This window comes from Charadrius vociferus, unplaced genomic scaffold (genome assembly GCF_000708025.1).
Source record: "Charadrius vociferus isolate BGI_N301 unplaced genomic scaffold, ASM70802v2 scaffold62, whole genome shotgun sequence".
NCBI classification, from domain to species: Eukaryota; Metazoa; Chordata; class Aves; order Charadriiformes; family Charadriidae; genus Charadrius; species Charadrius vociferus.
This window is the reverse complement of record NW_009647419.1, coordinates 3,386,853-3,410,890: the sequence shown is the minus strand read 5'-3', so window position 1 is coordinate 3,410,890 and position 24,038 is coordinate 3,386,853. Positions and strand designations below refer to the sequence as shown.

The following is a 24,038-nucleotide window of genomic DNA, read 5'->3' as shown; positions in this document are numbered from 1 at the left end:
ACTCCTAAGGGATTTTATTTCACTCCGTTAGTTTTGCTTCCTGGATTCTTTAAAGACTTAAGATGACAAAGAGAAAGCAAAGAAGCACTTGGGAAAATCCCATGAACAACCATTGCTATCAAATATAGTTGAACTCAAGTACACTTTTCAAGATACAGCATTACCATCTAAAGCGAATGGTTTGTTGGTATCTGAAGTCCCAGTTATCCGATGCACCCCCCTCAACTTGCACCTCTAGGCTACCTTCCACCAAAGACAGGCAGAAGAAGCTAAGAGATGAGGTGTGCTAAGAAAGATGATGGGAAAAATGATCTCTCAGCAGCCTACAAGCCACTTGAGACCTGCCAAAGGCAAGTGATACTAAAACAAAAATAGAAGGCATGTAAATGGGACTGACTGGTTACAAGAGTAAGATTACAGCCTGGCAACAGGCTGCTTCAAATCTTCACCTGCCGAATTAGACAAGCCAGTGCAGGAACATCCACTGACCTCAGCATCCCTGGCAGATACACGAAATGGGCAGATTTGAAACAAGCCCCTTCCCTGCACCCCACAGCTGGCCTGAAACACCCCGATGCAGGAGTCACCCCGGAGCCCATACAAATAGCGGAGCCTCTCCACCACATAGTTCAAGCTAAATCGCCCCTTGGTCTCTCACTGGAGAGCCAGGAGAGACTCGGGAGCTGTGGCAGGAGTATAGCTCAGGCCTCCATAACATCAAACCAGCACTACCTCTAGATTCACCTCCATCCCAAGCTGACACAAGCTCAAAAAAACCCAAGAACCAAACGAAGAAAAAAAAAAAAAACAAAACCAAACCCAACAACAAACCTTAGAACAAACGAAAAAATAAGGAAAACCACCCTAGAGGGGAATGTGCTGGGCTGGGGAATACCAGCCCCCTGCCTCCTCCTTCCCCTCAGGGACTTGGATTTAGGCAAAGTAAAATTATATTTCATCGCGACCAATTTTGTCTGTTGTTGTTGTTGTTTATGCAGAAATACAAATGTAAACTTGAGCAGCAGTTTGCCCAGATCAAGGAAGAAAGTACAGCTCAGCTGCTGACAATTCAGCGTTGGGAAGATTGGTGGAAACGATCCATCCAGAAGATTAAGCAACTCTATACATGAGATCAATCAAATCTTGCTGATGTCCTTCTGATCATTGTTGGTGTAAACTGACAAGTTTGTACTAACGTCAGTGATGTTATAGATTTAGTCCAACAGGATTTTTTTTTTTTTTTTTTTTTTATTTCTGTTGCAGTTGTGGAGGTGACCGAAGGCAACACGACCACAGTAAGTCCCTGCACCCCTTTTGCTCAGTAGCTGCCCTTGCCGTCGCTTCTCCCTCTTGCAGCCGCCCCTTGTGTGTGTCCCTGTCTGTCTGTCTCTCATCGTCCCCTCCCCGCCCAAATTGGGGGAAGAAAAAAATCAAAAGGGTCGCTTTTGTGCCTGAAAGACATCCCAGGGTGTGAAGGCAAAACCAAGGCAGGAGTGTGTTGTGAGTGCGGGTAAGCCGGATGGAGGGTTTGGCAGCCAAATGCTGGAATCGTCACCCTGTTGCTGGTGATAATAGCGATGGTGCTATGGTCAGAGCCATCCGTGACCGCCAAACCCTTCACCGTACCCCTGGTATAAAGTTGGAAGCCCTGACCAGAGGCATTCAGGACCCAAAATACAAGAGGCAGTTCTTAGGATGGGTTCGTTTCTTAAAGTAGTGACACTTGGCATCGTGTTGAGTGTGGGCAGGCCTGAAGGTTTGCCTTGTTGCTTTGGTACTTCACCCTGGGCCAGCAGCACGATGTGGCATCACAAGATGGTTCTGTGCTGTCTGTGTGCCACCCATATTACTTGCCTTTGATCTGTGTTGTGTTTTGTTAATCACTGTGTGTGACATAGTAACTGCAGGTGGTACAAAGCTTGCATCTTGTAACGTGTTTGATGAGAGAAGTATTTTCAGTGAAAGGCATATTGTCAAAAGAAGACCTTAAATACTAAAGGAAAACTGCTCCTGAAAATAAAACAAAAGTTCTGAACTAACTGATATAGAAGAGCATTTTCTCAGCTATAGCTTAAGAGAGGAAGGAAAAGACCAAAGCAATAGAATTAGAATTTTATTTAATTAACACCATCTGACCTGTTGCACTTAAAAGAATAATTTTTTAGAAGCGGCACTGAAATTACCGGGGATGGAGGGAAAAGATCGCATTATCCCACACACATTACATATGCCAGTAGCAATCTATGCTTTGGCTGGAAACGGGTAGAACAGATATTTTGAAATATGTAAATACAATGGGGAGAGTGGAGTGGGAATTATTTGGGAATAACTATAAGACAGTGCACTAAATGCTAATCTATATATACATAAATAATAAGGAGGGGACAGACTTTTTTCTTTGCTAATGAAACAGACAAAACCTAGTTGTTCATGCCTTTGAAAGTCTGAGTTTCCTTCTTGTTGTATTTGTATTAATCAACATTGTCATGTTTGAAAGCTGAATGGAGCAGGTTACCTATACTTCAGATATGTAATAACAAATAGAATATGGCAGTTAGCAAGACCTGTTAAGACTGTCAACAAAAATAAGTTTAAGGTGTGACAGTAGGTGAGATGGAAAGTCTCTTTTTCTTCTCTTGAAGTACCAGGCTTCTAATCTTTGTCTAGAGACCTGAAGAGAAGAGTTTGCAAGCATGTCCTGACAAAACAAGGGGGGAGTGTGCACACCAGCAGGGAACACACAGTGGATTGCTGTACTTTGGACTTAGTTTCCAAGGGGAATTAAATTATAATTGCAAAGTCCCAATACATTAACTGAGGCTCGAAGTAAAAAAGGTATGCATTGCAGTAACAGAGCCCTTTAGAAAAATAATTCTTCCTGGCCCATTGTAGAAGCATAAGGGAGATTTTGGGTATTTCTACTGTATAATATCCTAGCGTCAATCTAGGATCGGTCAGTGCCCTTAGATGAGGAAAATCTTGTAACAAATGGTGTAAATTGACCAACTAAAGGGCTGATACGTTTCTCGGCATATCCTCTGGTCACTCCATTTATCCTACCAACTGTACGTCAGTCTTTTCTGAACCCATCTTTCTATGCTGATCTTTCTACATGTCCTTGCTTTTCTCAGTATTGAAGGAAGTGTTTGACATGAATGAGCGGAATGAATCCCAGAGAAATCTGGATTTCATCAGCATACTGGAAATGCCGAGCCCCTGTATTGCCTTTTAGTTCTCTAACAGAAGACTAATAACTGAGTGGGTTAACACTATGAAGATCCTCGGTAGTTGGGGAGTAATTGCCAAAAACTGCACACTGAAATTTATTTCAAGAAAAATTGATACTGACATAGCATTCTGTATCTTTATTCATTTCCAAAATGGAATTACAGTCAAAGTACAGTCTGAAGCTAGACTAGCAAGAATCAAGACCAAATTACAGTCTTCCCAGAAAATAACTTTACCAATGAATAGAAAATTAGATACTAGCCTATATTTTATATTCATAGTTACTTTTTTGTAAAACTTGTGGGGGGAGGAATCTTACTTAAAAATTGACCTCGTATTTAGGTACCCAGATGCTTGAACTACAAATAACTTACCTGTTTCCATTTTGCCATCACTAGACAAGAAAAACACAAATCCGTGGCATAAAATAGTTCTGACCATTCAGCTGGATGCCATTGTCCCATGCGTGCTTACAGAAAATGTCATGCTTTTCTCTTCCCAGGTTTTCAGGCACAGAACCTGATGGTTCAGTCTAAACCAGTCAGCTTTTTTCTTAAAAAATAACATTGCATTCCTCCCAGGGTTTCTTTTTAAAGTCTCTGGTGTTTGTGCTATTTGAGGCTGTCAGTCGGTGTTCAAAATCTGGTTTTAATGTTCATTTCACCAGAGGAAACTTCCAAAATACTTTGGAGGAAAAAAAGGCTTAGTTTTACTGCCTTTTCTGTCCATTCAGCTGCAATTTGAGATAGCTTTTGCTTCTATTCATAAGTCCTCAAAAAAAGACAAGCGCACATGTAGATAGACTTCATATTCCTAACATATCTACATTTGGAAAACAAATTTCTAAAGTTTGTCCCACACACACACCTTCTACATCTCTTTGCATGTTACTTTTGAGAAGACTTGAGTGTTAGATGTCACCATTTTAGTGATATAGAAAAGATTATAAAATGATCTCCTAAAGGAATTGTTCAGGGAATTAAACTGGATAAAATATAAAATATTGGTGTATTTAAAAAAAAAAAAAGAGAGAAAGAAAGAAAACCACAAACCCACAGACATTTCCTAACAGTCCTTTCTTAACTTTAATATTTGCTCAGAATTTTCCCGTTTGGTGACTTACAATGTAATAAGCCCCTGCGCATTTTGGTCCACAGCATGCATCTGCTATTCTGTGACAGTCTCTTATTCCCAGATAAAAATGTGTTTTAGAGCTTTTCAATAAAAGGCCACTACAATTTTAAGGCATAGTGGTTCAAAGGAGTGCTGCAGTAAATTGAATTCAGGTGACTATGAGAACTTCGCACTGACTGTAAACTTGTTTACGTTTAGTAAAACATATACAAGAATTTACCAAATGTTTCTCTATGCTCCTTGGATTTGTTCTTTTCCCCATAGTCTGTGTATATCCAAAGTGGTTGATATATCTGTGTATAAGCCAGTTGAATAATGCAGATCCTGTTCCCCTTACATCTGCACAATACTGGTCGACGTGGACTTGATGAAAAGTATTCCTCAAGTCACAGATGCAGGTAGAGGTCTAAACTATGCCTGATCATTATATTCTTTCAATTGTTTCCTAGATTGAAGGGAGAATTATAGAGGATGCTGAAACACCAACTCCGCCAAACCCCTCTGGCCAGTGCCCCATCTGTCGCTGGAACCTGAAGCATAAGTATGATTATGTGGTAAGTTTAATAAAGGAGAGTTCCCCCATCCTCGCAGCTAGATAAATACTGCTCTCGGATCTATATACTGCACAACCTGACCCTCTCGTTCCCCCATCCTCGCAGCTAGATAAATATACTGCACAACCTGACCCTCTCATCTCTTGCTGGGTATAGTAAAGATAGTTAACTCTTTAGTTAACTCTCATAGGATGAGCTCATATCTAATAGGAGTTTTGAAATTATACATGTGGCCATCTGATCTGAGAAGGCCATACATATCTTTTCTGCCCAGCTGCCTTTCAGCATTGCACTTCCAGGAGAATCAACTGGAATGCAACATTTAGTCAATTGATTCAGGCCTGTTCTAACTCATTGGGTCATTGTCCACTAAGGTAGTAACTGTTTTATATAAAACTTTTAAAACTCTTGATGGGTATGAAGAGAGCATACGTGTTTACATCCCTTGCAACAGAAAAAACAGGTTTGATTCAAGCTTTTTGCAGGGAATTCTAATGAGAAGTTTATTAACTAATGAAACAATTACTAACACTAAATGTAGAAGATGGGAAGGAAATCCTGTAATGCTTTGAAACAAAAGCACAACAGTCAAGAACACTTTAGAATAAGAAGCGTGAGATAGAAGATGCAGAGTGCAATTTTACAAGAGGTAATTCAAACATAGAGTTTACAAAAGGACGAAGTGCCTGCCGTGCAAGCTAAAAACCCAGTACTGGAATTAGAAAAGAAGAAAACCAGACAAGAACATGCTGTTACTAAGATAAAGCAACAGAAAACTCAGAATCAGTTAATGTCAATAGGATTAGGGTGAGGGAGATACAAATGCATCTGGAGGAAAAGAAATCTTTGTGAGAAAGAAAGTTCATTAATGAGAGAAGGGGACTGAAAGCCACGTTGGCTGCAGAATGACTAAGCTGCTCCTAGTGCGCACACACAAAAGAAAAATTATAATATCTAGGTAATAATGGCAATCTTGCAAATGTAAAACAACAGGAAAAACCAGGTACAGAAGTAACTTAAGCATTGAATTAGGTACAGGCCAGTAGGCCTGGATTGCATGTAGTTACAACGGCTTAAGGGAATTAAACAAATATATTACTTCACTTGCAGGATTTTTTTTTTAAGTGTGGAAAAAAATCCTAAGGAATCACTAAGTGGTTTGAAAAGAGCAAGCAAAATGCTAAGTAGCTGAGAGAGGAAAGAGAATGATGCTGATTATTACCACTTGGTAAATCAAATGTGGCAAATTCCAAGTAAAATGGTATCAACTAGGATTAAAAGCAAATAACCTGTTGGGTAGGACTATTAATGAATCACGAATTATGAAGAACACAAGTACAGAAATAGTGCCACACAAAATACTTGCAAGTACTCCAGGCAGGTGAAACAATAGATGTGAGGTGTAAATGAAATATCAGTTTATTAGCTTTCAAAGCCTGTGTTGCAGAAATTAAATTGTCTAGGATCTGAGTGGTGCCAGTGATTCTGACTCAGGCTGGATGCAGTATTAAATAGTGAAGTAAGTCGGGGGAGGGAAGTATTTAGTGTTCTCTGGTCTGGTTTCTCAACAATCTGAGAAAGCTAAAAATACAATGAATTTGCAGATGATAATAAATGAGGAGAAATTTCAAATACTGTTAAGGTATGGAAAGTACTACAAAGACAGATCCCGTTTGTTTTGGTTTGTGTTGCCCATGTTTGAATGCAGTGATTTCTTGCAACTATTTTCTTCATCTTCATGTTTGCTGAATTGTGTTGTGATCAGAACAGACCAATCACTTACACTGGAAAATACTTTCTTAAGGTTAATAGAGTTTTATGTGACTTGTAAATGCGAAGAGTCAACATCATCGTTAAACTGGGTAGTTCTACAGATGTCCAAAAAGCATTCTGTGAGTCACACATTAACAGCTCCAGAGAAACTATAAACTGATGCTCAGGGATGAAATGAGCCATGGGAGTGGATTAAATCTTGGAAATTAATATGTAGACTCACTTTCTACTGTTGTCTGTGGTAGAATACTCTGTTGCATGGAGAGATAACAGTGCTATCAAGAACCAAAGAAGCAGTTTGACAATGTGATGCAGTCTGAGTTCCAGGATTAGAAGTAGGCTGTTGGTCCCAACAGACAATGTAAAGCGGGATTCGTAGGTGTGTTTGTAGAGTGAACTAAGATCGTGAGTTTTCTTGCACACTTCAGTTCAGTTTGATTCTTAGATCCTGATTTCTACTGTTCAGTATGGAGGCAAGAGAAAACCAAATGTGAGGAGAAATCCTGCAGCCAGATTCTTGAGAATCATTGCTGAGATCGTTCCTAAGAAATTGGGGTCCCAAGAGACAAACTAGGAACATGTCTGTCTTAGCTATCGTGTAGTTTTTGAATGTATATGGGTCTGGTGTATATATATCCAGTACTCCTGCTATAGAGGAGAACCTGGACAAAAAGCTAAAGAGGGCAGTGAGAACTGCTATTTCAGAATTGTAGAAGCTTCTTACCTCGGTATTTAGAAGCATTTCTCTGTGGGGTTGATAAGAACCAGGAGAAATTTCAGTTCTGGAGTAGACCACCTCTTCTGCTTGAATACATCCCTTACATGTTTGAATGCTTTGTACCAGTCATGGATTTTCAGCCTTTAAATGTTAAGGTGAATAAAATCCCCCTTTTCTGCACAAAAGCGCTCTCTGCTCTTTTTCTTTGCTGCAGCAGTGATGAGCAGCAAAATCTTTAAATACTTAAATAATAAAGTGCAGGCATTTAACTGTGTGAGTAATTAAACAGTGGCACAATTTACTCACTGGTGGTTAATTGTCCTAAAAGTCTGTAACTTGAGAACAGCTATTTTTGTTAAAGATATAGCCTAGTTCATACAGCATAACCTATAATCTGCTTGGTAAGAGATCAGAATAGATGGATCACAGTGTTTCCTTTGAGATTGATAAACTGAGATCAGTCAGTTGCACAGAAGGGAAAGTGTGAGCTTTTTTGCTTGGGATGCTTGTAATTGGACTGAATGAGGCACTATGAAAAGGGAAGTGTTGAATTAGCCCCCGAGGGAGCTGAGTAATATGACCTCATAGGACTTTCCTTTTGTCATGTGCAGCTAGCACAGTCTAAAGTAGTGGCATAATGAGTTACTTTGGCTGTCAGAGAACTGGGGGACCAATGTCTCCAAAGTTATTAATCAACTGAACAGGCATTGTGAGCACTAGCAGGTCATGATTCCAACCTGCCTCAGCTGTGGTGTGGAGGGCTGCAGTTGTCTTTGCCAGTTCAGTTCTTAGCCTCTGCTGAGGCTCAGGATAACAGAGACTAAGGTATAAATTCCCATAGTTTGTGGTCTGCATATGTCTGTCTGTTGAAACTGAGGCCTCGGTGGAATTTTTTTCATATCCATTGGAGATAAAAAAAATATTATTTGGTCATTGTCAGGATGCAACTGGATTGAAACTTGCAATCCTGTTAGAAAATGCCTGGAGAATAGTGTACAGCTCCCGGGAGTAAGGGAAAAGGGAAAAACTAGACTCTTGTATAACTGGAAATAATGACTGGCGGACTTATCTGATACAGCCCAGTAGTAATTTGGCTACACAGACGGAACTGTTCTTGCAGTAAATGAGGGTTTTTAATGAATTGCACGTAACCAGTCAAGGATCCTGCTTTTCAAAGTGTCTGTAGACATTAAAATGCAGAGATGCCTCTGCATTCTGGGTGCCATCCATTCACAAGAACGTGCTGTACATAGTGTTTCATTTAGCAAGTTTATCCAGCCCTTTTAGAGGTGAAGGCTAAACTTGTTTTTCGTTTTCCCCCTTATCCACTTCAAACATCATTAGTCTGAGGAGGCAGTAAATATGTCATCTTGCTTTGGCAGCAATTAGGGGAAACCAAACTGCAAGATTTGCCTATTAGCCCTAGATTAATTCAGTCCAAGTTGTTTTCATCAAATGCTGCAGATTACAGGGGTGGGAATCTGGGTCCAGCCTCGTGGGAGCTGTCCAGTGATTAAAGCAAATCTGTGGTTACAGGATTGGCTGTCCACTAGCACAAAATGTGAATTTCATGGAACATGACGGCACCATGAGCACTTGCCAGACATATTTTTTTCTTTGACCGCTCCACATACTTGTTCGCTTCCCTCCACAGCTGCCCCATAAAGTTGGCTGTACCTGTCTGCTTTCTCCCTGTGGTAAGATGCATCTGTGCGAGTAATCTGGGAGAGGCACCTGGCCCGTTAACTGTGAGGATCTTCAGAAATGGACAAACCTTCTGTTGCGCGTGCAGCATTCTAAGCCAGAGTGTAATTTGGAGCTGCAGCGGGTCGGATAGATGATTTCAGTTAAGAAATGACTGCCACACAAGGGTGTTGGTCAGTTGGTGACACTGTTGGTCAGAGATGATAACAGAGAACAGATTTTCTTGATTATTTTTTTTTTTTCCACAGGGAGAAAAAGAAAGACTCTGTCCCTTTGCTCCCCACCTCCCCTCTTTACATGGAAACACTTGATAACAAGCCTGTGACTCCATGAGGCGTGGTGGTAATATGAGAAAACACTTGGACCACACACACCCTTCACAAGAGCCTGTGGCCTACTTAGGCTTTCACGGTTGCAAAGACTGGAACAGCCTCAAACTTGCCATCAGCCTTTTTCTTCTTCTCCACAGAGTAATGCAGCAGGCTAGTAGAAATGTCTAGAAAGGTTTTCTCTTTCTAGACACTTAGAGCTGGACAGTCCTTTTTCACTTACAGAAACGCTAGGTTTGTGCTAAATGGCAAATTGAGCTGTTGGTGATTTGGAGAACTGCTTGGCTAAAGAAGAGGAAAAAGAGGGATGGAGTCTTGCTCTGGTTTCCTGAAGCCAATCCAGTGCATTTCAGGAGTGGCCGAAAGTCAAGTGCCCTTGGACTGTTTGGCTGGCCTCCATCCAGTTTCCACCAACGCAGCTGGCACCAACTGGTCCCCTGGTTACTGTTCTCATTGGCAAGGCCGTATGTTAGCTGGGTTGAGGACACTTCGCTTCCGTTTTAACCATAGATGGCCTCTCAGGAGCTGCTAGTTGCTCAGCTGTGCTTTTTTTGTTCTTTGGATACAACATCACTCTGTATGGGGGTTGATAAGTCATTTTCTATCAGTGAGAAGTTGCCTAACCTGCTGTGTTTTCAAAGGAGCTGGATCTGAAAATCAGTCTGAACAAGTGGCGATAGAAAGGAAGCCAGATAAGGGAAGAGGGAAATTGTGTGTCATGATGATATTAGTGAGGGTGGGATTGAAGGCAGGGAGGGGGAAGGACAAAAACAAACCACAAAAAAACCCCAAAACACCTCTGCCACACTTGTATGATAGCATCAGTTGGAGTCAGTCATTACCAGAAAGCCATACTGAATTCCAGCAGCTCCCTTTAGAGCTGAGCTGGTGTTGTGCAGTGGGCGTGGATGTATAATTCCTAGATAGCTAGGTTTTCTGAGCATTTTATATCCAGTTGTGATTGTTTGCATTTGCAAGGGCAGTAAATGAAGCTAGGAATGCTCCAGGGAGCTCTTTGTAAAAGAGCAGAGATGGGGGGATGAGAGCAGGTCTGCGAATCTGTGAACAACAGGCAGAGTCAGTGTCACTCAATGTGAAAAGCAACAAGTACTCTTTGTTCTTGCCTGTTGCCCTAGACAGGGGGGTGTGCAGTGCTGACGTACCTGGTTTGAATTCTTGTTCTCTTGGGGTGCTTGCTGGCAGGTCCCTTCCAGCCTGCAGGCACCCTCCGCATGGTCCAGCTTCCTCAACTATGACCATGTTTACAACAGCGGGGGAGAAGTATATTCTCAACCAGCAACAAGTCTATCAACAGATGGGGGGGGAAAAAACAAGCACAGAGTCTCCAGAGGTCTTTTGGCCCAGCTTATGCTGATGTTAGCGTGTCAAGGGGACCTGCCTATATTGGCCTGAGGGGTACATTTGCAGTGGTGCTGTGTGTGGAAATGGAGAGCACGTATCTAAATATGGGGCTGTTGTACTATGTACAGTTAATGGGACACTCGTGCAACAGCTGTTGTTGCTGTGTTTAAAAATTTGTCATCCCAACTCTGTGATACTATCTGATCCTAGAGATCCCTTTAATTTTGTTTTTATTCAGAGTGCTTTACATTTCTAGAGCTCTTTATTGGAAAGGTCAACACCAGCGTAATCTAAATGATTTTTGAATCACAGACAAACCCTCAGCATGCTCTGAGGGCTTCTTTCATCCAACATGGCTGTAACAGCCCCACCTCATATGCACACAGTCAAAGGACTGAAGGCAGCATTTTATCCTGTTAGGTCTTTCTCATCAGCACATGTTCTTTTCTTACAAAAAGCTGCTCCATGCGACATCTTGGACAATTTCCCTGCTCTCCACCCCTCTAGAGAGACATGAGGGAAGTTCCACCATGGGAAACTGGATAAAAGTTTAAGGAGTAGATAGCAGAGAACAATCCTGCTCTGAGGGAAAAAGAGGGGGCCAGAGGTGATCTAACATATCTGTGACCTTTAGGATAGCAGCTGTGGTGGCATTTCAAGTTGTGTAAACACTGTCCATCTGTAGGTCTTGTGTAACTGTGCCTGAGTACCTAGGACACATTATCTTAGCTAGAATCTTGGAGCAAGCAACAGTGAAGTAGCAGGGATTGCAGCTGACATCATGTGTTTACACTAGTGAAGTCAGGGGAAGACTCAGACCATCCGAGTGACCTTACTGAGCTAAGCTGGCAGGCAGAGTGACAGCAAGCAAAAGCCACTTGTTAATCTGCAGCCAAAATGCGTAGGAAGGAATCATTGTTTTGTTTTGCTTTGTTTTGAGTTCTGTACACAGCACAAGGGTCAGTACAACACCTAAGAATCATAGCACTTGAAGTAGCTCTAGCATTGATGATTTTGCCCTTTTCTTGCTCCCTCAGGATGTCTTGCTGCTGAGTCAGTTTATCCGATCTGATGGAGGGATGCTGCCACGAAGGATCACAGGCCTCTGTACAGAGGAGCACAAGAAGATTGCTGTCTGTGTGCAGATGGCTCACCGTGCAGGTACCCAGCTTCCTCCTATGGGTAGCCCTTTACCGTGGCCTACCCATTAAACCCCTTGCGAGCAGTCTCCTGCCCAAGTAAGATGTCATTGTCCAGTCACTCAGCAGACTCATTACGGTCCAAGTGCTGCTACAGGATGATGGACCAGAGACTACTTGTTCCGCTTTCTATATGTCTTGGCTCCTGCCTTGGCAGCAGACATTTATCCCTGTAGATGAGTCTACCGTTGCAGAAAGATCTGGGAAGTGGCTCAGTCTCTAGTAACTAATGATTAAATACCAGCTTCTGAAACTATTTGATTTAGCATAGGCTTGACCTACACCATAAATAACATGCACCTGCCATGTGCCATGTGAAGACCTTTTTTGCTTTACCCTGAGAGAGGGACTCAGGTTGACACAGTCAAAGATCAGTGCAGATCTTTATGCCTGATTCCTGAGTTGTATCCAAGTTAAATGGACTGAGAATTTTAATAGATTTTCATCCTGGAGATGAAATGTGGTTGGACAACGGTGCCCTATGTCCTCTCAAAAAGCCTTTTTGATGAGACCAAGTGGCTGTGTCTTTGGTGTGTATTTCCTCTCCATATCCAGCAGAACCTCTTAGCTTCTCTTTGGCTGGGGTGCAGGTTCAGCAATGACTAAAGATAAAATACCCTTTTCACTGTACTTGAGTTTTTGCTGTGCTCTCCTACTAGGGACCTGGGATGCCTGGCTTATGAGCTGTAATGTAACTTCTGGATGCTATAGCGACAAGGAGACACTGCTAAATACTCTCATGCCTTTCTTTTTCTGTTTCAGGTTTGTTGCCAAACCACAGGCCTCCGCTTCCTGAAGGGCATATTCCCAAGAAACCCAAGCTCAACAGGTGAATAGTCTTGTCTTTCTACATCTCTCTTTTTCAGGAATAGACTGGAAGAGGAAAAGCAGTTCCTTATAACTGGGTAAAACATGCCTCAGGCAACAGGGCTTATAAAGAGTACTCATAGCATTTCGGAGAAGGACAGTCTGTCATGATATTCTCTTGTCAGTCTTTTAAGGACAAGCCAGATCTCATTCAAACCAGTTATCCACACAGGATTAAAACTGCCACGCATGTTAGAGTCTGCCCTCCCTTCCTCAGCTGCACTTGCCTCCTCATCACTAACACTCAGTAGGGCAGTCACAGGAGGATGCCACAGAGATGGAGCAGCATCACAGAGTAGTTGAGGTTGGAAGGCGCCTCTGGAGATCGTCTAGTCCTAGCCCCCTGCTCAAGCAGGTTACCCAAGTTGTCTAGTCAGGTTTTGAGTATCTCCAGGGTTGGACCTTACACAGTTTTGCTGGGCAGCTTGTATCAGAGGACCACCTTCATCACGAGATAGTGTTTTCTTATGTTCAGACAGAATTTCTTGTGTTTTAATTTGTGTCCATTACCTCTTGTCCTGTCACTGGGCACCACTGGGAAGAACCTGGGTCCATCTTCTTTACTCCCTCCCTTCAGGTATTTTTAAACATTGGTAAGATCCCCTGAACCTTCTTTTCTCTAGGCTGAGCAGTCCCTTTTCTCTCTTAGGCTTTTGGTGCCTGGCCCCCAACAGCAGGAGGGTAAGCAGGAGGGTGCCCAGGACAGGTACCAGCAGTGACTTGGGGGCTGAGCAGCCAGCAAAGGCCCATCACAAGCCTGTTCCCCTCCGTCCCATCCCCGTTTCCCCCAGTCAGTGATTAGCCCTCGGCCTGCCCTTCCTGTGCAACAGGGTCTTCCCCCTCCCTGGCCCTAGCGGCCCCTGGCCTTTGGTGGGTGAAGGAAAAGCCTGCGGCCGCCTCCTGCACTGTGCTGGGCGCTCAGAGGTGCTAATCCCCTGTTTATGACCTCACACTCTGTTTCCATGGGGATGTCAGAGCAGTTTATGAACCTCGCATTAGCAAGCCGTGGGGTTACCAGAGGCCATGGGGCTGTTGCTGGGAGAGCTTAGACTGCAGGGCTGAGGTCGGCCGGAGACTCCTGCATTTCAGGTCTGACTCTCTGCAGTGGAGATTTGAGGCAAGCTCTTGGAAATGTCCCTTAGATACTGGCAGGCTGCACGCTGGGTATCAGTGAGGTTCAAATTAGAGGACTCTACATTTGGTGCAGCCATGTAGCCATCAGGTACTTCAACCCTGAAAATTTCTTGCTTCCTGTGTCTTACAAGTCTTTGGGATTCTTTAGTAGTTGTGTCTATCTAGCAGGTGTGGGGTGGAGCACATTACCTCGTTAGCATTCACATAGCAACCCTGCATAGCAGGTTGAGACAGGAAATGGTAAATCCTGTATCTTGCTGGAATCACACCAGGACTCCAGATCTCATGGCTCAACTCTTATAAATTGTTCCATAGAATTTTAGTGAGAACAAAGAATGGATACCTCCAGATATGTTCTACGTGCAAGTAGGTGTGCTACACCTCTAAAATTAAGAGATTTAACCTGGAGATTAGTATCCAAGCCCTCCCTATTGCGTTGCTAGTCCCTCCCTACACCACGCTTGTTTTTATCCTCCCAGCAAGGGAACGTAGCAAGCAGGGAGGAAGCAGAGTTTAGAAAAAGAGAGCAGAACTGTTGCTGAAGAGATGGAAGTGAGTCCAGAGCCAGGATAGAGTGCAGGGGTACTTCAGGAGTGCTCCCTTGGTCCCTCACAATTGTCTTCTCAACCTGCTGGAAGGTGAAGGTTCTGCATGTTGGAGCTTTGCCAAATCTTGACCGTTGAGGTTCTGTGAGAGTTTTGACTGTGCATACCCCCACCTGTGCTTCCCACATTGCTCTCTGGAACCGTAGCTGGCACCACATAAGGAAAAAGATATAAATTGCTTCCTTCCTCTAGCCTGAAGGGTACCCACATGCTAAAGACATTGAACCAGTACTTATTTTGGGAATTAAGCCAGAGCTCTTATCACAAATTTCCCACATAAATCATTAGTCCAAGCTTACTTTGTCTCTGCCTCTGTACTTGTTTCTAAAGCTTTCTGCAAGGCTGTAGTAATTTGGGAAGTACTCAGTCAGTGGTGTTGCCAAATGCAAGTGAGCTGGCAGGAGAGGACGGGGCAGAATTGGGCTGGGACTTTTGAGTGGAACAAGCTGCCTTGTTCAGTGCCATAAGACCATGATCAGGTCATCCTCTAATCCCATCTGGTGTAATGTCAGGGCTGCACACCTAACTTAGCCTGTCCCTTCACTGCATTTGTGTCTGCTGGTTTTTAAGTGTTAGTCCATGAATGGATGAACAGGATGTACAGAGAGCCTATCATAGCAGGCAGTACATTGCACAGTTAAGTGATGTGTTTTCCAAATCCTTGAGCTTCAGCTCTTCTTGAGATCACTGTATTGGCTGCGCTAGCCATCTTCACCTCTCTGCTTAAATGAGAGGTAACAGTGACTTTTTGCACTGCCGCTGTAGCCCTGGGAATGCCGGTGGGGCGAAACTGAGGTGCCCCATAATATGTTTGGGCCCCTTGTTAAAGCTCTTCCAAGACAGGAACACAGGTCATGTACATTCCTGTCGTGGTTTAGGCCAAATCAGCTACTGGGGACCTGGGGGACCCCAGATGGGACTGACAGATGCTCCCCTCTACCCCTCTTCAAAAGAGAGAGGTAGAGGAGGGAAAAAGAGACTTATGAGTTTAGAAGGAACTAAACTACTTTAATGAAATATTAATAATAAAAAGAAATAATGAAATATATACAAAACCATATCAAGCTCCCAAGATGACAATCATGACACTGGCTGGCTCTGGGGAAGTCCCCCAACTGAATTCCGTATCTGCATTCAGGATCGGGATCACAGGCAGACGAACAGAGTCCTCCTCAGACGTCGCCCATTGGAGAAAGAGAGCGAGCTTGACCGTTTGATCCCTCAGCTTTTATGCTGAGCATGAGGCAGATGGGATGGAATACCCTGTTGATCAGTTTTGGGTCACCTCTCCTGTCCGCTTCTCCCTGCAGGTGGGACCCCACTATGCTTTTCCACTTCCGACCCTCCAACGGGGCAAGTAACAAAGTTAGCTGCCTTGGGGGTTATAGCAATAAGTATAAGCAAGAGCCTCTCTGCATACCATGCCTGGGCATCAACTATAAACATTGGTATTATCACTGAGAAAGCAAACATTGTCTGCACAATATGCTGTTAATTACAGTACTTAGAAGAGGCCTAGCTAAGAAGCAAAGTTACTGAACAAAATTGGTTCTGTTTTACCTCAAACCAGGACAATTCCTTAACATCAGTTTAATCAGCCCTTGTGCTCTCCAGCTCTGCCTGCAGTGATGGCTTTTTTGATCCTCCACCCGTGGCTGTACTCTGAGTGTGGTGTTGAAATATGCTCTTCTGCACCCCATCCCCTCCAAAGTAACCCTCCAGCCACACTTCAGGAGCAGACTGAAGTGCCTGTGTTGTAGATGCTGGAGCTATTGAATTGCTGTCAGCTGCTTGAGGGACCTTTTACCCTGATCTATGAAGTAACCAGGGATCCTGGCACAGCAGTTTGCCCATTGCTGTGTCCTAATGCTTGCAAAGAGGAAAGAGGCATCACTTCCTTGGCTCTGCAGCAGTCTGGTCCTCCTTGATCAAAAGAAAGTAAGCATGCAAAACAAGCCAGCAAACAATGACGGAGACAAACTTGCATCAGGGCTGCAAACTGAGATGGATAGTTCTCACAGGTGGACTAGTAGTATCCAGCATACTGGGAGTTTAGTCCATTCCTAGTCACATGTCCTCCGTTCCTGCTGTCTCTCTCCCTCGCTGATCTGCACTTAATCTCTTGCCATGAGGAGCTTGCATTGCATGTGGAAGAAAGCTTTGCATAGAGAAGACACAGTTCCTGCTATACTCTTGTAAAATAGGAAGTTTCAAGATGAAAAGAATAGACAAAGCACCATAGAGGCGTATAGTCTGTCTCAAGACAGTGACAATAAGCTTTGCCCTGCTGAAGGACAGCATTTCTCTCAGTCTTATCTGTACTTTTGCATACTCACCCCTCCTGCCCTGAAATTCCTCTCATTGCCCCCGTATAAGCAGTCTGTTTTCTAACTCTTCACTCTGAATCAAGACATCTTTCACTTGTTTAAAGGAGGGACTTCTGAGAAGTCACTCTGTGCTCCAGATGTTACCCCACATACTTCTATGAGAATTCCTGCCATCTGGGGACAGAAAATCTTACACTGAGCTGAAGAATGTTGTGCTGATGGTAGAGCTCTTGACGTTAGACTACACCATCAGCTGCTACAGTGACAGGACTAAAAAGAAAGCCTAAGATAACCTTAGGGACTGATTCTACTCCCACCACCTGAGATTGAAGGAGATTCATTGTGGGGAGTGTAACTTGAAGTGGGAGTCAGAGCCCAGCACCTCTACCATAATACAGACCCAAGCATTCACTTACTGCATGTAGACTCTGTGGATGTTCTGTAGACTCCAAGCAGCAACCCCTGCCTGGTAGAAGTCTGGCAGATTACTTTGTTTGGATGAGCAATCCCTTTCATTTCTCTCCAGTCTTGCAGAGTTATGGTTGATGCTCCCTTTGGCCAGGCTTCTTCCAAGGTTGTGTCAGTATTTTTGAGAGCAGCTTCATCTGCTGCTAAAAGAGGAAGAAACCAGCATGATGAAAAACTGCTTTGTCTCTGCTCTCTGCCCCTGAGATGGTGTACAGGCCAGCTGCACAGGAGGAGTTCTATTGCACCCGCGCAAAGGTGCTAAGGAAGCACATAGAGAAGGATTGAGGAGCTGTGTTAGTGTGTACTTTTGAGAGCACCAGAAAAGCTGCTCCTCAGCTTTTCCGTGGCTGCACTTGTGGCTATCTTGGCCAGAATGTTTAGCCCATGTCACAGTCACGCTGTTTAAAGTGAGCCTGTTTCAAATACAAAGTGTCTGGCATGCACTAGCTATCACCTAGGTGACATTAAAAAGTAACCTGCCACCGTATGGAACTATCAGCAAACTGTCTTGTTTTAATAAGGGTCAGGGGTGCTGCCCTGCCATTGAGGTAGCGATGTGAAGTGTGGATTTATCATCCAGAAGCTCTCTGCTTCCTCTGCCCCTCCAGAAGGTGCTTAATCAATGATGTTTTCCCAAAAACAGAATCCCTGCTCTGTTTTCTGAAGTGGTTTTATTGTGTCTCCATTGTATTAACTTTAGACATTACCTCCTACATGCCCCACATTTCTCTGCAGAGAGAGATAAAATTTCCCTGCTTTGCACTGGGTCACTTGGCAGCTGGCCTTCCCCTACCCACCTCATCTCCTGTTTCTGCTACTGGAATGCAAGAGGAAGAGCAGAATGCTTTGGGAAGTTGTGGCCTGCAGATCCCGCCTTGTTCTTGGTTATCTGGCTGTCTCGCATAGTATGGGATCACCCATCCAGGGTGTAATGTAACATAGAGGAGGTGATTGGGAACTGCGGAAGAAGGTATAACAGGAAAGTGAAAATGCCAGTTTGGGACAAACTGTAGTCATGGGGGTGGTAGGAGACGTGTGAGAACACCTCGTGGTCAGAATTCAACTGGGGAGCGCTCCACAGCCCTCTTCTCCCCGCTGCAGTTGGGACACTGTCCAGGTGAGACTTACCATGATGTTTCTCATTTCTTGGACTTCAGTTTCTTTGCCTTCTTGCTTTCTGCTTGATCTGTTTTTGACAGGAATAGCTCACGAATGTTATCGCTTAACTGCTTTACTAGTTATGGGTACTTTTGCAGAAATATGGCCATTGGAGTACCCATGTTGTCCATGAACTCTTGTGTCTACTGTCCTCCTCTTCCATATCATTTGTCTGCAGAACTTGGACATGGAAAAACACTGAGGTTGACCCCTGTCAATGCAGAATTGCTCCCTACAGTTAATTTTCTCATGTTTGGCCCAGTCTGGGGCTTTCAGTGTTTCCAAGGGATGATTCCACAAGCAAATTTGCCTTGCAGCCAAGGATTGTTCCCTCATCCTCAGCCTGAATTCTCCCTTTCAAAACTTCCTGCTGTTATTTCTGCATCCGTTTGTGCTCCAGCCTGGCATGTTCCAGCTAAGTGCTGCAGAAACAAAATATTTTCATGAGCCCATGAGGCCAAGGAAGTTCTCTGGGATTTCACCAGCACCATGCAGAGTGACAGACTCTTCTCATATTCCAAAGCTGTGTGCATAAGGCCACCACACACCAGAACCATTTGGGAAACTGTCAAACACAGCTGTGGATCAAACTTCTATCCTTGCTTTCAGGAATGAAAACCTGAATAGCTCAGCAGTTTTCTTTCCATCATGGAGGTTGTCGCATGGATAGTGTGGACTAACACTTTGTCCAGAACAATCACCGAGTTCAGGCAAGCATCTAGATGCTTTCATAACATGAATATAGCACTTATTTTCTTTTGGCAGGTCCAAAATACTGGTTAAAGGACAACATTGAAGATGTTCCCTTTCCAAAAGGACTGAGGGATGTCACAGGTTCCCTGAGTCTGGGCTCTGTGAGCAAGAGATGCTGTAGATTGAGTACCTGATTTTGAGTGCTCAGCTGCCAGTCTATTTTCAGCTTTCTACTGGAAGAACAGAACTTGGCACAGATAATACCCGAGTCAGTCCCTCCTCTATCACCTGAACTGAAGCAGTTGCTATGTGTTAGGAAAAAGGCAGGTTCCATGTGAACTTCTCGTGAGTTATAAAGTTCTCAGGCTCTGTGGACACCTTTCGGCCCTGGGAGCAGAATCTGGTTTCACTGCTATCATCATTTCACTCCAGCAGCATGTGGTTTCTCTCATCTGCATGGAAACTGTGCCGTGCATAGCATATGAATTCAAAAGCAAAGAGCCAGAGTGGCTGCAGGTGAGCAAAGCCAAGAGGTGTCATGGGAAGGGATGTGGCAGGGAGGAAGCAGTCTTGCCAGCACTTTGATCGAGTGCTTCCTGCAGTCTGTAGCCCTCTGCCTTCTGCTCTTAATCCAAACAAAAGCCAGATTGAAAAAGTTCAGTGAGGGTTCAGAAGTTCAGCCTTGAACTGCACCAACATGGCCTTTGCTTGGGCTGTGTGCAGGACTACAGTTGCCCCATGGGTAGGTCATTTCCCTTACCCAGCACATGGAAGCCCTGTCCCTACTTCTAGGTGTTAAGGGGCAGCCTCTGAGTGGGAAGGCTTTGGGGCCCTCCTGCTTGCTGAATAAAATCCATGGAAACAGACTTCCACACAGCAGAGAGATTTTAGGCAACTGCAATGACTGCAGGTGACTAACCACAGTTGTTTCCATCCTGTTTATATCTTGCCTTTTCCCATCAGGGGAATCCCACCAGGATTCCCAACAAGCTTTATCCAAACTACTCATTTGTGCAGCTGGAGTCTAGGGATTCTGGTTGTTGACCAGGATCCTACCGTACTCAAGGGGGCAAGTGGAGTCCCAAGGTGAGTTGCCAGTCCCTGAGGTTAGCAGTTCTGTCCCCCTTTGTCCAGAGTAAGTTATGCACGCTGAGGTGACAGGTTAGGAGGCTGTGGACCAACTGCATTTGGCATCCACGTGGAGGCTCTGTCCTGACAATCCTCAGCTGGTTGAGAAAATTCAGATGATCTCCCAGTGTGTGTAGGTTATTGTAAAAACTCCTCAAGACAAACTGTGTGGTTGGATACAATGGAAAGTTGGATGACTTGGCTAGAAAAGAGGGTACACTACCTTTCGTGGACAGCAGAACTTGCAGAAAAGTCCCATGTGCTGGGCTTTGAAGCTCTCGCATGTGAGTTTTGTGGATTGTTGTTACCCTTGAGAAACAAAATAATCTGTGCAACAGTAGGAACTGGGGTTAGTCAAAGAGGAAAAGGAACTTTGTAGACTGACTGCTCCCAGGCATCAGGCTTTTGCCACTGCTGAATCAAGGTAAAAAAAGAAAAAAAAAAAAAGAAAGAAAAAAAAAGAGGCACCAAACAAAATAGGACAAGTTTGAGTTTGGGACAAAGCAAGTATTAAAAGCGCTAAAAGCAAATGTGCTCCAGGAAGGGAAAGCGTCCAAATGTCTGTTTCAGCTAACAATGAAAAGCCCCAGCCTGCAGTCCCCAAAGGAAGCCAAAAGCCTGGACCAGAGGGCTGGATTAGACCTGCTCAAAAGAGAAATAACAAAAGCTTTAAAATCAGGCCATTACTAAATCCTCCTTCCTATGCAGAATTGGGGTGTGCACTTCCAGCCCCCACACAGAAACAGAGGGATTTCTTAAAAAGCCACTGTCTGTCTAAACCTGCACACAGCATTGATGTGTATCTCACATTCACACATTCACTTCTCTCCCAGTGAGATCATTTATTATCACGGGAGCACTTTCCCGTAAGTGTGTGGACACGTGACCAGAACTGCACTTGGCACATTGATGCATTAAAACAATCTGGGATTTTTTTCCTCCTTTGCTGTAAATGCAGTCTTGCGATATCAAAACTTGCGCTACAGACCTCCCCCTGCAGCAAGGGGAATGTAAAAAGAAGGACCTAGCCCCGTGTGTCCGTCAAATACCCCTACAGCTTCTCCCAAAGGAGCTGCCTTGCCATGGTTCTTTGCCAGATTCTGAACTGGAGACCTGCATTTGGACTCTCTGAACTCCCTTTGCATGTGAAATTAGAGACAGGAGAGTCTCTCCTACTTCCTGTCCTGACGTTGTTATGTAAGGGCTTCCACTAATGCACTAGCATAACATTAAAGGTCAAAAGGAACTAATTTAATGCATGCATAGGAGAACAAGTGGCTGGATCTTGCTCTATGCTGTCTCCCAAATCCCTCCTGCTCTTGCTTCTAGGTGTTTTAACTATCATAAACTCCTCAAAGCGAAAGCAAAGCATTTTGGAAGTGGGTTCATGTCAGTGGCAGGAACCTCCAAATGTGGTTAATTTTTCAATTTATGCTGTTCAGGATTGCTGAGAAAGAAAAGTGCTAGGAAAACGGACTGCTGTTGTATACTCTCTAGCTGCCTGGCATAGCAAGCTTCTCAGGAATGTGCCAAATGCCTTCAAACAAATGCATTACATGGTCTCTGTCCAACGTTCTTAATATCTCAAATTTGCACGATGCAAATAAAAGGTAACAAAGCTGTTTGGGGAGAGGATGACTGATTGAGGTTACATTAAGACCATGGGATTACTCAACAGAGGCATGCAAACATCACCGGACAAAGTTTATCAGTCTGTTCCAAATTCTAATTTGTTGGAGCATTGTTTGTGCAGATTATGCTAGGGTTTTATTTTGAATCTTTATTGTCTGAAAAGGCTCCTCTTTCTCTAAGGACCTCTATTCCCCTCTCTACTGGTAGCAAAAGATTTAAAGCCTAACAAAACTCCAGGCCACCCAGCCACAGGGTAAGATTTCCAGTAACTGATTCTGGATCTGAAATCCCCTGCCTGTTTGCAAAGCCAAGTCTAAAACTTCAAATGGTAAAAAGCAGAGGATATTTGCCAGACGTTGCTCTTCACAGGGATTTGTAGTTGTGATGATAATTCCATTCTAGTACTTCTTACATTGTAGGTTCTGACTTCCTGCACCAGCAAGCTGCAATAGTATTGTACAGAGAATACTAAAGCAAATTTGGACATATGAAAATACAAGACTAGGCCAGAAACCCATCCCATACAGAAGAAATACCCAGTTATCCACTGAAAGAAAATGAATCCTGTTTCAGAGACTCTATTTCTCACGGAGTTTAGCCTTTGTAATTACTTTACTGAGGCCAGCTGTTGAAATAACACCTACCATAGAGGCTGGATGCATTCAGTCTTGGACTTAGTTGCAATGAAGGGATTTGGCACTCTAGTTTAGCCACAGGTGGACAACTTGCCAGCAGCTTGCAGACTACACCTGATTTGTTTCAGGAGACTGGAAGTCAAACAGGTGCCAGTGGGTTCAGTACAGAGGTGCAGCTTAGAAGCTCCAAAACAAACAAAAATTAATTTCCCATGGTCCCTTCTGAATTGAGGGAGCTCTGCTCACGATTATTCCTTTTATAAAGAGGCATGTGGGAACGAAAGGGCTATCGTGCCTGCTTCTGCTTCAGTCGGAACCTTTTCTCAGTGATCAGTCTCAAACTGAAATGGGTTTGTGTTGTTTTGACAGGTATCTGACCCGCTGGTCCGTCAAATCTGCAAAGCCCATCTGGAAGAGGGGCCCTAAGTGGTGCAAAAAACCCATGCCAATCGGACACCCTTTGCTGAAGGATAATGTCAAATATACACACAAGCCTCTCTATTTAAACCACTAGTGGCCAGAACTGGCATACTGAGTAAGCATAGCTGTTTTCCACTGTTCTGCTTTTGTTTCAAGTTTGTCAGTATCTCCATTTTTCTTATTCCAAAACTGTCGTTAATACTCTACATTGTCTCCAGTGAATGAGCTGCGATCTGCTCTAGGAAAATACAAAGCAAATTTCAATGTGCAGAATGATTTGGAGAAAGCAGGGGGCAAAGACTTCTACCTCGAAGCCAGAAAGGATCTGAAGGCCTTTGTTTCATTATGGTCCACAATTGGGTTCGGAAAAGGATGTTTCCTTCTTTTTCCAGCAATGAATTGTGATTCCTCATTAACGTGTGTTTCAACTCAGATTTGCCTTATTTGAGCTTTTGTACCGGTGATACTGATGGAGGAAAAAGTCTCCTGCAGCATTATGTTTCCTTGGCAGTAGCAGAAATTGTTAATGACTACTGAAATTAATTTTTTTAATAATCTGTACTATCTATAATTTGCAGCCGAACACCTGTGGCAGTGGCAGACAGCCATGTGTGCATCTTACGTGTCCTGTTAAGGATTCTTGGCTTGTGCTTCACTCCTGGATCTAGCAAATATAGAATGTTGACATCCTTGATGACTTGGCCTTTTTTTTTCCCCTTGCAAATATATTTGCCACAAATCTTCCATGTCAGTGATACGGCTGCTTCCTGGGATAGTTTGGGACTGATAGAGGTGCATAATTTTCCATCCTGTAACTAAAAAGTGGCACCATTTCTCTCCCTGTGCAGTACATGTATGCATCTTCCACCTACTGACCACTGCTACTTGAGAAGTGCTACTTTTGGGCCTGGTATGAAAGGCTCATTAAATTTATCAGGGTCATTATTGCTTTGGCTCCATTTCTTTGATA

At 43.7% G+C, this 24,038-nt stretch overlaps 1 protein-coding gene across 1 annotated transcript in view; it reads left to right on the top strand.

Moving 5' to 3' along the window:
* MRPS18A (mitochondrial ribosomal protein S18A) overlaps positions 1–23,812 on the top strand; it is an 84,854-nt gene extending 61,042 nt beyond the window's left edge. The window contains exons 2-6 of the mRNA XM_009880452.1: positions 1,264–1,295; positions 4,812–4,916; positions 11,840–11,963; positions 12,764–12,830; positions 23,018–23,812. Of these exons, the coding sequence (XP_009878754.1) occupies positions 1,264–1,295; positions 4,812–4,916; positions 11,840–11,963; positions 12,764–12,830; positions 23,018–23,162 (473 nt within the window). The 3' untranslated portion in view covers positions 23,163–23,812. The remainder of the gene's footprint in view (positions 1–1,263; positions 1,296–4,811; positions 4,917–11,839; positions 11,964–12,763; positions 12,831–23,017) is intronic.
* The last annotated feature ends 226 nt before the right edge of the window (positions 23,813–24,038 follow it).